Source organism: Erigeron canadensis, chromosome 1, assembly GCF_010389155.1.
Source record: "Erigeron canadensis isolate Cc75 chromosome 1, C_canadensis_v1, whole genome shotgun sequence".
Classification (NCBI taxonomy): Eukaryota; Viridiplantae; Streptophyta; class Magnoliopsida; order Asterales; family Asteraceae; genus Erigeron; species Erigeron canadensis.
In genome coordinates, this window is record NC_057761.1 from 33,642,686 (window position 1) to 33,655,641 (window position 12,956).

The 12,956-nt window shown below is 31.3% G+C and overlaps 1 protein-coding gene and 1 long non-coding RNA gene across 2 annotated transcripts; both read left to right on the forward strand.

Annotated features, from left to right (window-relative positions):
• Positions 1-433: 433 nt before the first annotated feature.
• Positions 434-2,095, forward strand: LOC122583504. The gene is made up of 2 exons (XR_006321321.1): positions 434-1,040; positions 1,915-2,095. It is a non-coding gene; the product is annotated as an uncharacterized LOC122583504 (long non-coding RNA).
• Positions 2,096-11,265: 9,170 nt separating this feature from the next.
• On the forward strand, positions 11,266-12,139 carry LOC122586132 (citrate-binding protein-like). The gene is made up of 2 exons (XM_043758239.1): positions 11,266-11,539; positions 11,659-12,139. The coding sequence occupies exons 1-2, from the start codon at positions 11,285-11,287 to the stop codon at positions 12,046-12,048; spliced, it is 645 nt and encodes a 214-aa protein (XP_043614174.1). The 5' UTR covers positions 11,266-11,284; the 3' UTR covers positions 12,049-12,139.
• The last annotated feature ends 817 nt before the right edge of the window (positions 12,140-12,956 follow it).

A 12,956-nucleotide genomic window follows, 5' to 3' on the forward strand; every position in this document is an offset into this window, starting at 1 on the left:
GTCTTCAAGTTCTGCCGCCTTCACTCTTTGTTTTTGTTTAGAACTAGTAATTTTAACCCGCGCTTCGCGGCGGAGCAGAAAAAATCACATATTTCAATAAAACATTTATTAGACGAACTTATAACAATGACAAACAGGAATCGGAAAGGATTGAGCAAACAAAACAAATATGAACGCAACTATTTGACATTATTGCTTAAAATGATACAAAAAAAAAAAAATAATATACATAAAAGTTTGAAAGCAAATATATGGAATATTATATTTATGTTCAATAGATTTGTATGAAAAGCATTTTACACCGTAAGTTATTTTACTTGAAGATAGAATAACTACTAATGTGGGTGGTTTTTATTCATTTTTTAATAAAGCCGAAATTAAAAAAAAAAACTATTATGTGTAATATACGTGTTATAATGATATGGTGGTAGGAGGTAGCAGACAAAATTTTTACATGTTAATATTTCTATTCCACCGACTCACAATACCAGTACCACCCCATCCCTAATTGGGTCATATCTTACCTACACAAATGAAACACACACACATATGAAGAGCGAGGGGAAAGAATCACTACCAGTCTACCACCGCCATAATATCAAAAATAAGAATTTTAAGTGTTTTAATTTTACGGTTTTTTAGTTGTACTCTGTTAAATTCATGGTTCTAGTTTTTAGCCAGTTTGGTAGTAGTGGGCATGTGGTAGTTATTTTGTAATTCCCTAAATGGTTTCATGTTATAAAAATGAAGACAAAGTTATTAAGAAATTTCTGAACATTATCATATGCTTATTCCTTGCCTGGCTAATAGTTAACCATTTCTTTTGTCGAGATGGTGTGACTGTAACCTGAATTCCATTTACATTTCTTGAACCTTCCCCTTTGAACCGGGTGTTGCTCATAACAAAGACGATGTAGTGACAGGGAACAGCCTCACAAACTCCACAGACATGAGAGGTCTTATTCAAGATGGCAGTCCAGGTTTATGTGCATTGACTCATCTCGAGTGTAAATGGTTGAACAGAGCAAGTATTATACAAGGTTGTTTTCTTTTACGTCTTTGTATTGCTGTTAAATTGTTTATGACACATAATCACAATACCTTCCAACATTCAACTCAAACAAGCTAAGATAGTCAATAGGCCACAATCAAACCATGTGAGCTCTATTAATATTTGCTCATGTATCCTTTTTCCGCTTATCCTTTATTTATTTTTTTTGGGAAAAAATAGAGCATAGGAACATTTGTCAACAAGTAACAATTAGAAGATGAAGTTTTATTTATCAAAGTATACAACATCTCAACCTGATATTCTCGATCAAATGTGTTGTTAATGGTCAACCCCAGCATAAGATACAGTATTAACATTGTTGTATGGGTGCATTTCAGCTGCATAATTTGATTTCCCAAATTTCAGTCTGCATTTCACATCTTCAGGATCATCACCTGCACATTTTTAAGCCATTCCCCATGCCTTGACATAAAGAAATAAACAAATAAAGATTGCAACTTTACGAGGACGAGAAATCTTCCAATTAGCTTTCCCGCCACCACCACTCGCCGCAGGCGACGATGACTCACTACCGATCGACAAACTTTCCGGCGACTTTTGATGGTTTTGACTTATAGAATAACACAATTCCAAAGTAGGCAAACTATTGCAAAGCTCAGGATTCTCATTATAACTAAACTCAAATCGTAAATCCAAACAACCCTTTAATTCTTCAAGGGCATCATGAGTCAAACTTTTAGCTCTGACTAATTCTTGTTCATCATTTGTCTCGTCAAAAAATCAAAGTTGATGGAAGCAATTGATCCGTTCTCTTCCCAAGATACGGAGTCCATTTTATTGTTTTTGTTTAATTGATTGAAGGTGATTTGTAATTTTATTGTTTTGATTTGTTTAATTCAAAGGTTTATTATCCCGGAATAGAGAAAGAAAGATGGGGTGCTGGAACGAGTGAAGATGGGGGAAAGTAGATAAGCCACGTGGTCAATTTTGATTGGTTGATATACTCCGTGGGTTTTATACCCAAAAGACACGGGTTTTGTGTTTAAATTCATAAGTTTTAAAAAGTGTGCTTATTTTGTAAAATAGGCTCTTCTTTTTGTATATTTAAGTAATTTTTCCTTTTTTTTTTTTTTTTTTTTTTTTTTTTTTTATCACTAATGGCTTATTACTAGACCTTTTCCATTATCTAATACTAATATAAAAAAAATTCATTATATGTGAGAGAAAACTTATAACCTAACATAATTAACCCAAATAATTTGTTCCAACAAAATTTGACTTTATCAATGTTAAGATTATTGAATGCTTTAAACTATATGAACCGAGAGTGATTGACAATTAGTAGCGGAGTCACTAGAGAGGTTCGCCGGTGTTACAAAGGAACCGACCAATCTCCTAACCGGGCCCCTGTCAATCTCTTTTTCTGATCGATCTCTTACGTTTATTGAAAACAATAAATCACATCATCCAAAACCGCTACTATCATAGTTGTCGGTCGTTGAATGGTTCAGATTTCAGTTGACACTTGCAAACATCATTTCAAATGAGCCTATTTTTATGTGTGAAATGAATACTTAATCCTTTATTTTTATCTTGTAAATTGTAATATAGAGGAGTATTCAATTAGTCTTAAACTGATGAATGGTGAGATGAGTTGGCTGATCAAAATTAGTATGTGAAATTTCACACTTAAGCTTATGTACTGAACAACCTTATATATGATGTAGAACCACTGGCACCAAAACAGTTAATTACGTTTTAGTTATTTGAAATATTAACTATTTAGCCAATCAAGTTGCAACAATTAAACAGCTATTGGTCTTTGGGAAATTTATTATGGTTCGAATCATACTTTCTATATTTGTAGGAGTGGATTATTAAAGGGGTTTTCGAGAGTATTAGTATCATCCCAGACATACGTGGTTCGAATCACTTGGATTTCACCGTGGTCTCTTGAATGCCAGCTATTAACTACTAATTCACTGTTAAAAAGAAAAAAACTATTGAAGTTAATTTTATCTTCATATCTATTTTTTTAATTTCATTTTATATAAAAAAAACTAGTGCTCAGTTCCGTCTATTGGACGGTTAGTGTCAAGATATATAAATCTGAATAAATATTAAATAAATAGAGGAATAGAGGATTAAGAAGGGGGATTATTAGGTTAAAGGAGAGAGATTAGGGATGCCAAGTGTACACCCAACCCCTTCTTTTATTTAGTTATATTATATTATAGATAGATGACTAGACTTAGGATTTACGATGATAACTCATAAAATTGATAGTACCAATTTACCAAACGACATTAGAATTGCATACCATTTCATTTATCATCATTCACATAGTACTAGAATAATAAGTTTGTAATTCTAACGAGATATGTCACCCGAGCGTTGCCTCGGGAGACATTACATTTGTTAAGGATTTAATAAAAAATACAGTATTATTCAAGAGATAATGTGCCATAAACTTTTTGAAAAAAACATGTATTATTCAAATTATTAAAAACTGACATTTGTCAGTTAAAAACTGAACTGTAAAAGTTTTGTGTGAAAGTGAAACTCGTTTGCGTAAAAGTTTAGTGCTAAAAGTGTAAGAGACTTAAATGTTGTGGTGAAACTAAAAGAAAATCAAAAATTTTAAAAATTTAGTGCTAAAAGTATAAGAGGTTAAAATGTTGTGGTGAAAATAAAATTAATAGAAAGTTTATTACTCTTTACAAGTTTTTCTGTACATTTCTTTTTAATATATGTGTTAAAAAGTTTGTTGCTAAAGTGTAAAAGGTTAATATGTTGTAGTTAAAATAAAAGATTATCAAAAAGTAGAAAAATTCAGTGTTAAAAGTGTAAAGAGTTAAGATATTGTGGTGAAAATAAAAACATTAAAAAATTTACTAAGAATTATAAAAGTTTTGTTCTAAAAGAGTAAAGAGTGAAACTATTATGGTGAAAATAAAAAATAAAATAAAAAGTATACTATTCTATACACGCTTTCCCGTACCTTAAATAAAAGAAAATTAAAAACTATGAAATTTTAGTGCTAAAAGTGTAAAGAGTTAAAATATTTTGGTGAAAATAAAAAGAATACAAAGTTTACTAAAAAATATTATAGTTTAGTGCTAAAAGTGTAAAGATTGAAAGTTTTGTGTTGAAAATAAAAAGAATAAAAAGTTTACTAAAAAGTATTATAGTTTAGTGCTAAAAGTGTAAAGATTGAAACTTTTGTGGTGAAAGTAAAAGAAAAAAAAAATACTATTACTAAAAAATATTATAGTTTATTGCTAAAAGTGTAAAGATTGAAAGTTTTGTGGTGAAAATAAATAAAACAAAAAGTTTACTAAAAAGTAAAATAGTTTAGTGCTAAAAATGTAAAGATTGAAACTTATGTGGTGAAATTAAATAAAATAAAAAATATACTATTCTTTACACGCTTTTCGAGACTTTGGTGAAAATATAAAGAATACAAAGTTACTAAAAAATATTATAGTTTAGTGCGAAATGTGTAAAGATTGAAAGTTTTGTGTTGAAAATAAATAGAACAAAAAGTTTACTAAAAAGTATTATAGTTTAATGCTAAAAATGTAAAAATTGATACTTATATGGTGAAAATAAAAAATATATTAATCTTTATACGTTTTTCAAGACTTTGTTTTTAATAAATATTATAATGTACCATCTACCATGTTAGATTAACATTTTAATAGAAGCGAAAAATAATTACTTATGTTCCTCAACCACAAGTCGAACTAGAAAATAGTAAACTTTTCTGTCGTCGAACACCCCTTGATCATAATTCTTTGCATCCGCCCATCTTACAAGTATATAGGTTTATACGATACATTAACAAAACATATCATTAAATAAATTACTACGTACGTACGAGTATTACTGATAATATTTTATTAATATCATAATTATAATTTTGAAAATTCAAGCAATCACTGGCTAGCTAGGTAGCCTTGAAATATGGGTAGAAATCATAGACCACATTAGCCACGTTAAATAAATGTAGGTCGTAGAAAAAGAAAACTTTGTTTCACATTTTATAATGTCGTTATTTTCAATAGTCGACAAACAAGACCTTTTATTTCAAAATTCTATATATACACTAGTGATAGTTACAAGTATATATAATAACTAATTAAATAATAATAAGTGATTTTAATATAAATATTGGTACCAAAAAGTCCAAAAATGACATCTCGATTATATGCTAGATCGAGTTGTATATGTAAACATATACACATATAAGGCGCAAACGGACAACCAATAATTACAAGTAAATTCAACCATAACGAACTAAACAAAGAAATGTGACCAAAAAATTATTACTATTACTAATAAATGTATATATCATTTTCGGTTTGACCCGGACGTCTCAAGCAGCTATCTTAGTAACCTTATTGGTCTGAACCATATTCGAAAAAGCCGCCTTGAAGCTCCTCCAAACCCCGGCTTTTTTACCTGGAACTCTAACCGACCCAACTCGACCCACACAAGAAACTTTAGGAGAAACCGGTTCAGTTCTTAACAAACAATAGTCTCTCCCCGGTTCAGACCGGTTCCTAAACAACTTGACATTATCCACCTTATCATTATGCTTAGACTTGATATCTGAATGTTGAACCGGTCTCTTTCTGAACGCGATTATCGATAGTTTTGGTCTTTGGTTTAAAGAAATAGCACGATGAGTACTGGACCGGCCGGTTTGAGATGAATCTTGGGTTTTTGATATAGCGAATTTAACAGACGCTTTGCGTTCGATGTATGTGTTATTATTGTTGTAGTTTAGCCAGTCTGCTACTTTGGCTTGGCAAACTTGATATGACTCGGGTGGGTTGTTGTCCGTACAATATAACGGACCCGGTTCATAAATTAACATATTTTCGTCTTTTATCTGGTTTTCGTCTTGATCATCATCACCATTTTGACCATGATCATCCGGTTCGTGATTTAGGATGTTTTGATCATTATCATCACTACTCCTCTTGTTGCTGTTTTTGTCTTCTTCAAGATCAAGATCAATACTAGCAAGATCTTGATGTCGATCATCATCCATAGAAGTGCTAGTAACAGAATTCGGATATCGGATTTCTTGATGCATTTGAGTTTAGTGAAGCTATATGAGCAAAAATGAAGAATATATATGTATTAATATTGAAGGAGGGTTTGGAAGTTTCAAAGGAAGATAGTCAAGTGTGTATGTTGTAAATAAGATATATATGACTTTAGACCGTGATATAATGCGGGGGGTTATATATTAAAAAAAATAAATTACGTGTGCGTGAGCAATTAGACTAAATTCCGTGTGAGTATTATATAATTCCATTTTGCAATTTTTAAATTATATAATAATGTTATGCACGGACTTTTTCGTCTGACTTTGTGAAATATATACGTGTATTTGGTTGTTTATATGTCGTTATATGAGGAATGTATTTATGTATATGTTAATTTTGACTGACTTGTTATTGCATTGAATGGTATAGTCTATAGGGGCCGGGTATTGATATATCATATATGCTTATATAAATAAAAGTACAGCATGTTGTACTCGATTAATTAGTTTAATTTTATGATGTATGTTTCTAGCTAGTTATATGGTCAAGCATATCATGATGCGTGCTCTGTTGATTAATTATATCGAGGTCTTTGCTTCTTAAACATTGACCATATCGATCAACATTTTACACAAAAACAAACACTACTATAATGTCAAAATTATAATATAATATATGGGACAGGTCGGGTCGGGTATGGAATGTCTTAAAATCCAAAGGGCGCAAATCACTAATACAAAGCTCGAATATTACTAACATACATCTTGATTAGATCCGAACTCTTCATTAAGAATATTCATTAGTAGAAGATGGTGTCGGTAATCGGTTATCAATGGTGGACTGACGGTGGTGAATATTTATGATACGCATGGATCTGTTTTTACATCATATATATCTTAATTATTATAATATATTGTTAAGTTGTACAGTATTGTTTTGCCCGCTTTGCCTTTTAAAACATTTATATTTATATAGGGAAAGCTAAATCTAAAGTTGTGTGAAACAACCTTATATTCACTGTTTCATACTTAAGTTAGTATGAAACCCGAGTAACTTTTTAATATTTGTTATGTAATCGTAATGACAAAGAAAAACTTAACCGTAATAGCTAATGTTTTATATGTATAGCGTACGTGAATAGTTTAGCGGCAGAAAGACGATGGTTTTCTTAGAAATGAACAAATACAAATTGATTAGTCTGGTTCGGTTTTAAGAGTTTCTCAAGGAACAATAGGTTCGTGCGTGTGTGTTTAGTTGAATGCACGTATTAAATGCATTTATATACTTTGCGGTCGTCGGATGGCGTAAGATTTAGACATTAACTAATTTCATTTGTGAAGAAAAGGTACCAAATCAAAATGAGGTGTTCCCGTTTTAATATCATAGATAAGAATCACGTTGGAACGCAAAAATCGCGATGTCTTTCTCGAAATTAATGTCATCCACACTACGTATATATATGCGTGTGTTTTTTTGACCACTTGTGAGTCATGTGTGTTTTTATCTTGTTTTCACTCAATTGAGTTATGAAGCTCATTTAAATATTTAAGTCCTAAGGATTAGACAAGGCCTAATGTATATGATACATTACTCATAAATACTCAGACGATAGTACGATACCTTAATTTTATTCAGATGGTATATTATTGTACGAAACCTTAATACCAGAATATGAACAAGAACAATTACTTACACGAATCTAGTCGGCCCGATTATGTGACCAATAAGATATTATTATTATAGATTCGATTAATACAGAAGATGTGTTATAAACAAATTGTTTAGAATATTAAGACGATTTGATCGATCAAGAAAATCGATCAATATACAGAGAAAAAATAATAGACAACAATATTGAGAGAGAGATATAGATTCAGATATGTATAATATTGTGTTATTTAATTTAGGGTATCATCTCTTGGTATTTATACTACCATCTTTCACTTTAGCCCCTCGTCTTCTCTTAATGACACCGACTTCTTTTTATTTCTTCTTTTGACAAAACCAGTCCTTTTTACCTGCATTGATACTTATGCAACACAATAAGTAAAAGTAATTATCTTTAATACATAGTTTGTATAATTTTAACAATTATCAATGCTTTCAAGTCCGAAACATTTGATGCGCGGGTTGGCGGCCCCTACGAACTAATGTGTACGATTTTTTGTGCCTCATAATTTCTTAATTCAATTGTACGTAATAGAAAGTTTTGAAAGAATAGTTTCAACTAGTTGAGTTAAAGCTAGTTCTTTTTCGAGCATAAATAGATTTTTTTTTCCCTTCCATCATTCAAATCAAACTACAATCTTAAGTACGCATGTAAATTCCTCCCACACATACATAATGCCGCCATCATTTATCATTACCATCATCATGACTCACCAATACCGTTACTTTTAACCACTGTTTTTTAAATGTTATCGCCATAACATGTGAGGTACCCTGCTGGTACTCATTTGGATGAGTGACAATGTATATAAAAGGGAGATTCATAAGATGACTTGAGGAAGTAATAAAACGTAGTTGGAAAAATCAAAACACATAAAAAGTCAAAATCAGGTATCCAAACTTCCAAATGTAGGGATTTGGGCCCGAAAGTCAAGCAAATCAACAAAGGCCCGTTTGTTAGCAAGTATGGCCCATCATTAAATGTTGATCGTCTAGAAAGGGGCTACGCAACTACGCAAGTAACGCAATAATTTTTGGAGTTAATTTTCATTACACATGCAGCGACGAATTTAGAATTTCAAATTAGATAGGTCCTACTCTCTAATTTATTTAAATTAAAAAAGTAAGTGTTGTTAGCCACTTAGCTCTTCGGGTCAGGACGAGTCGACACTAACACCTCCTATAACATGAATTATCCTTGTTACGAATGTTGTCGTTCTAAAGATAAGTTATGCTTGTTAGGAAAAAAAGACATAAAATCACATATTACAAGGATTTTCTTTGATATAAAGTCGATGTATAATGACTACTATAAATATGTAAGTCAAGTAAATTATTATAGTAATTAAAAGTAAACTAATTGATACATGAATATTACGTAATTTGTTTTATCTAATTTTAAGTATTATATTTAAACATTTCAACCTAATAAATAATGTATTTACTTACATAAATCACTAAGTCATGATATTTAAATTTTCAATAAGTATGTCTGAATACAACTTTACCAAAATCAAAGTTATTTTTAGTATTTTAGGAGCATGTTACCCGCGCAATGCGGCGGCGGTGGGGAAGACGGACTAGTAGGGTCGGTGATGGTACTATTGGTGGTGATGGTGTTAAGTGGTGTAGGTTGATGTAATTGTGATAATGGAAACTTTTAGAAAATAAGGGCTTAAAGTGTTAATTATTAAAATAAAGGTTTAAAGTGTAAATTATAATTCATTAAAAGCAAAACATAAAAAGTCAAGGGCATTTTTGATAATTTAAAAGTAGAATATTACCTAAAATAAAAAGAGGTATTTACTTTATAAGGGAGTAAAAATAAAGATATTAGCACATGCTTATTCTTAAAGGCGGTAAAGTTAAATAAGTGCAAAGCCATCAGTTTAATAAGTTAGAAAGTGAAAGGGTGAAAACAGAAGTTCTTTAAAATAGCAAGGTTGTTATTGAAAGTTCTAATAAATACAAAATACTCATCAAAATGTGAGTCATCTTCTTGGAGTCATCTTGTTCGATGATATACACCATTACGATATTGGGAAAGGTTAGATAAAATATGCAGTATTTATCTTAGGTAAAGTAGGAGAGATTATGATAAAATGTAGGGGTAGTATATGTTTATCAAATTTAAAGGTTTAATCTGTAACTTTTTTTAATGTAAGAGTACCTAAGCTTAGGTAAAATCTACAGTATGGATCATTTTCCCTTACAATATATTCAGATCTATTTTTTCACTTTTTCAAATTCAGTTATAAAATCCCATATATCCAATGAGAATTGTTGGATAGGTGTTGGTAGGTGTCGGTTCAAATTTAAGGTAGTTCCTTGTGAAAATCTTTATATATTCTTTGAAAAATATACGAATTCTCAGGTAGGTCCTAGGAACTACCTACCATTCTGACTAATCCAAGTCTTTCCTTCCATTAGTTATCCTAATCAACCACCCATATGAGTTGATTAATCGTGATTTTCAATTATCTAAAATAACATTTACTTTCAAGCAGTAGTCGGCCTTAAAAAAAGGCAGTAGCCGATTCCCTCTTTTTCCGTCACATATCAAATCATCATAACCGGGTCCCCAATTCGAATAATTAACATCTATACACATTTATCAATTTAGTTTAGTTTTGAATTTGAGTTTATGTAGCTCATTTTTCGTTGAAAAATATAAAAAAATAAAGATAACATAATATCGACTTAATCTAAATACATGTACGGAAATCTCCATTTGGGTAATTGTTGCATCAAAACTAACATGAGTTACATTAACATGATGTCACTTCGAGTTAAACCACCTCACTCCTTGCGAATATCGTCATGGCTATTACCCTTTCGATAATATAACCGAATCGATATACGGTTCAAAAGTTAGTAAACATGATCCGTTAATGGATAGACTATAAAATATCTATGATCTATCCCATTGAACATCCTGAACTAATTGTTTTGTAGTCTAGTAGCCATTATTGTTGTTTTCAAATGTTTCTGAATTATATTCTTAGGTTTCTTTTCTTCTAAATTTGTTTTTGATTATTTGCCCAAGAAAATGCCAAATGTTATCACATGCTCTGGTTCCTTTACTCGTAAACACATACACATGATTTTCTTCGTGGACCCATATTCGTTTTAAATTTTAAAACATGCATGAAAAAAATATTTTGTGACTACTTTTATTCATTTAATTATAAATTGTGTTCTAAGGAATGTTTAACATCTAAAAAGGGAATTATGTAAAACATGTAACTATATTGAAAAAATGGGTTTCAATACTCAAACGGAAAGTATATATGTTAAATTGCTAATCGATTATAACAACTAACAAGAATAATACTTCATACGGATTTTTAAGTCAACGCATTTCCACCGTCCCATGCCGTATAATGTAACATCTGACTTAATCTTACTTTGTAATCTTCAAATTTTATGTTGCACTTACTTGTCACTATATGATATTGCTTTCTATAAAAAATTACTCGATACTTAATATACAGTTATAGTTATCCAATATCCATATACAGTATCTCATCTCTCATTAAAGTATATGGAGTTCTACATTACACTAATTATCCTTCTATTCCTAGGAAAAGCCATAGGCTGCGAACCAACGGATACCACCTTAGGATTTGCGTCACAACCACTAAATCGTTCCAATTTTGACATCCAAAAGCCATATAATGTCCCGATCAATCATCGATACAAGTATTCTAATGGAGTCCATAAGCTTTGGGTCATCAAGACTGACAAACCGCACTCGAGAACCAGCAAAACGGGCCCTCGTACAGAGATTAGAATACGAGTAAATACTTTTTAGCTTCGTTTTTACTACAAATTTATGTGAATGCTAGAATATATACATATAATAGACAAACGGGCCGTTTTGTTCTTAACACTACATCTTTTTGTTTAAATTTGAAGGGTTATGATTATTCTTCCGGTGTTTGGCAATTCGAAGCATACGGATACGTGCCTTGTGGGACCACAGGTGTGAGCGTAATGCAAATATTTGGTTCGAACCCACCTTATGCAACAACCACAATGTTAAGAGTTACTAATAGTAGTCTTTACTATTACACGCATCCTGTTCTCATTTCTAATGTATACAACAAGTGGTTTCGCTTAAATGTTATACACGACGTGGAAGGAAACACCGTTAAAGTTTATATAGACGGGGTTCTAAAACACGAAGCGACTGGGCGTGGCGGCAAATCTCATTATTTCAAGTGTGGAGTCTATACGGCAAAGGACGCCTCCTTCTATACGGAATCTCGCTGGAAAGATATTCGAATCCTCAAAATGCATGAATAAATTTTTGAGACAATGGTATACTTTTGATATCATTTATTCACATATCTATTATCAACTCTTAGACCACGCGATTCACGTATATCCGGAAATAATTGACTTTTAACTTTATTTGAAGAATATGCTGTCAAATATTGTTGACATGTCATATTAACTATATTATTGCATGAGTTCAACATTTCATGAATTAAGATCCAAAAACTATATTTATTGTAACTTACATGAGAATGAGAAACAATAGTTATGCCAGAAATGAGATGATAAATGAAGTTTATGAGACTAATTATTATGCCACATCATGAAAGAAAACCAATTTATTAAAAAAAAAATGCCATATAACCGGATCTAATAATAAATTAGCATAAAACAAAGTTACATCAAAAAATACAAGACGTATTTACATATTTACTAAATAATATGTTATCATAATGCATATGAAGAATAATTAATACTCCATGCATTTGACATCACCTTTTTCACTTTCTCACTGGATTGCGAACTTACTTATCCGAGACTACTCTTACTCGTCCCACGTACGGTTCGGAGGCAAACGTAGGCTTGGCCTCGAAAGCAAGAAGCAACGGCTTTCGTGCTTGCCCAAATCAGTCTAAAAGTTTGGGCTAGACCGTAGTTATCATATACACCAAGGAGAATCTAATAAAGGAGTTAAGAATGTAAACGAACTGAGCTGTTCATAACTGTCCGGTGAGATTAGGCCTCTCCCTATAGTAGTTACCTCATCTTTCCCTCTTCCACATTGCCACATCAGTTTTTCTCTCTCTTTATCCACCTCTTCCACAATCACTCTCTATAACCCTCTTCCACACATCTTCCACATTTTTATTTTATTTAATTTTATATTTAAACAAAATATTAATAATTCAACATTTATTTAAAATTAAACATTACAA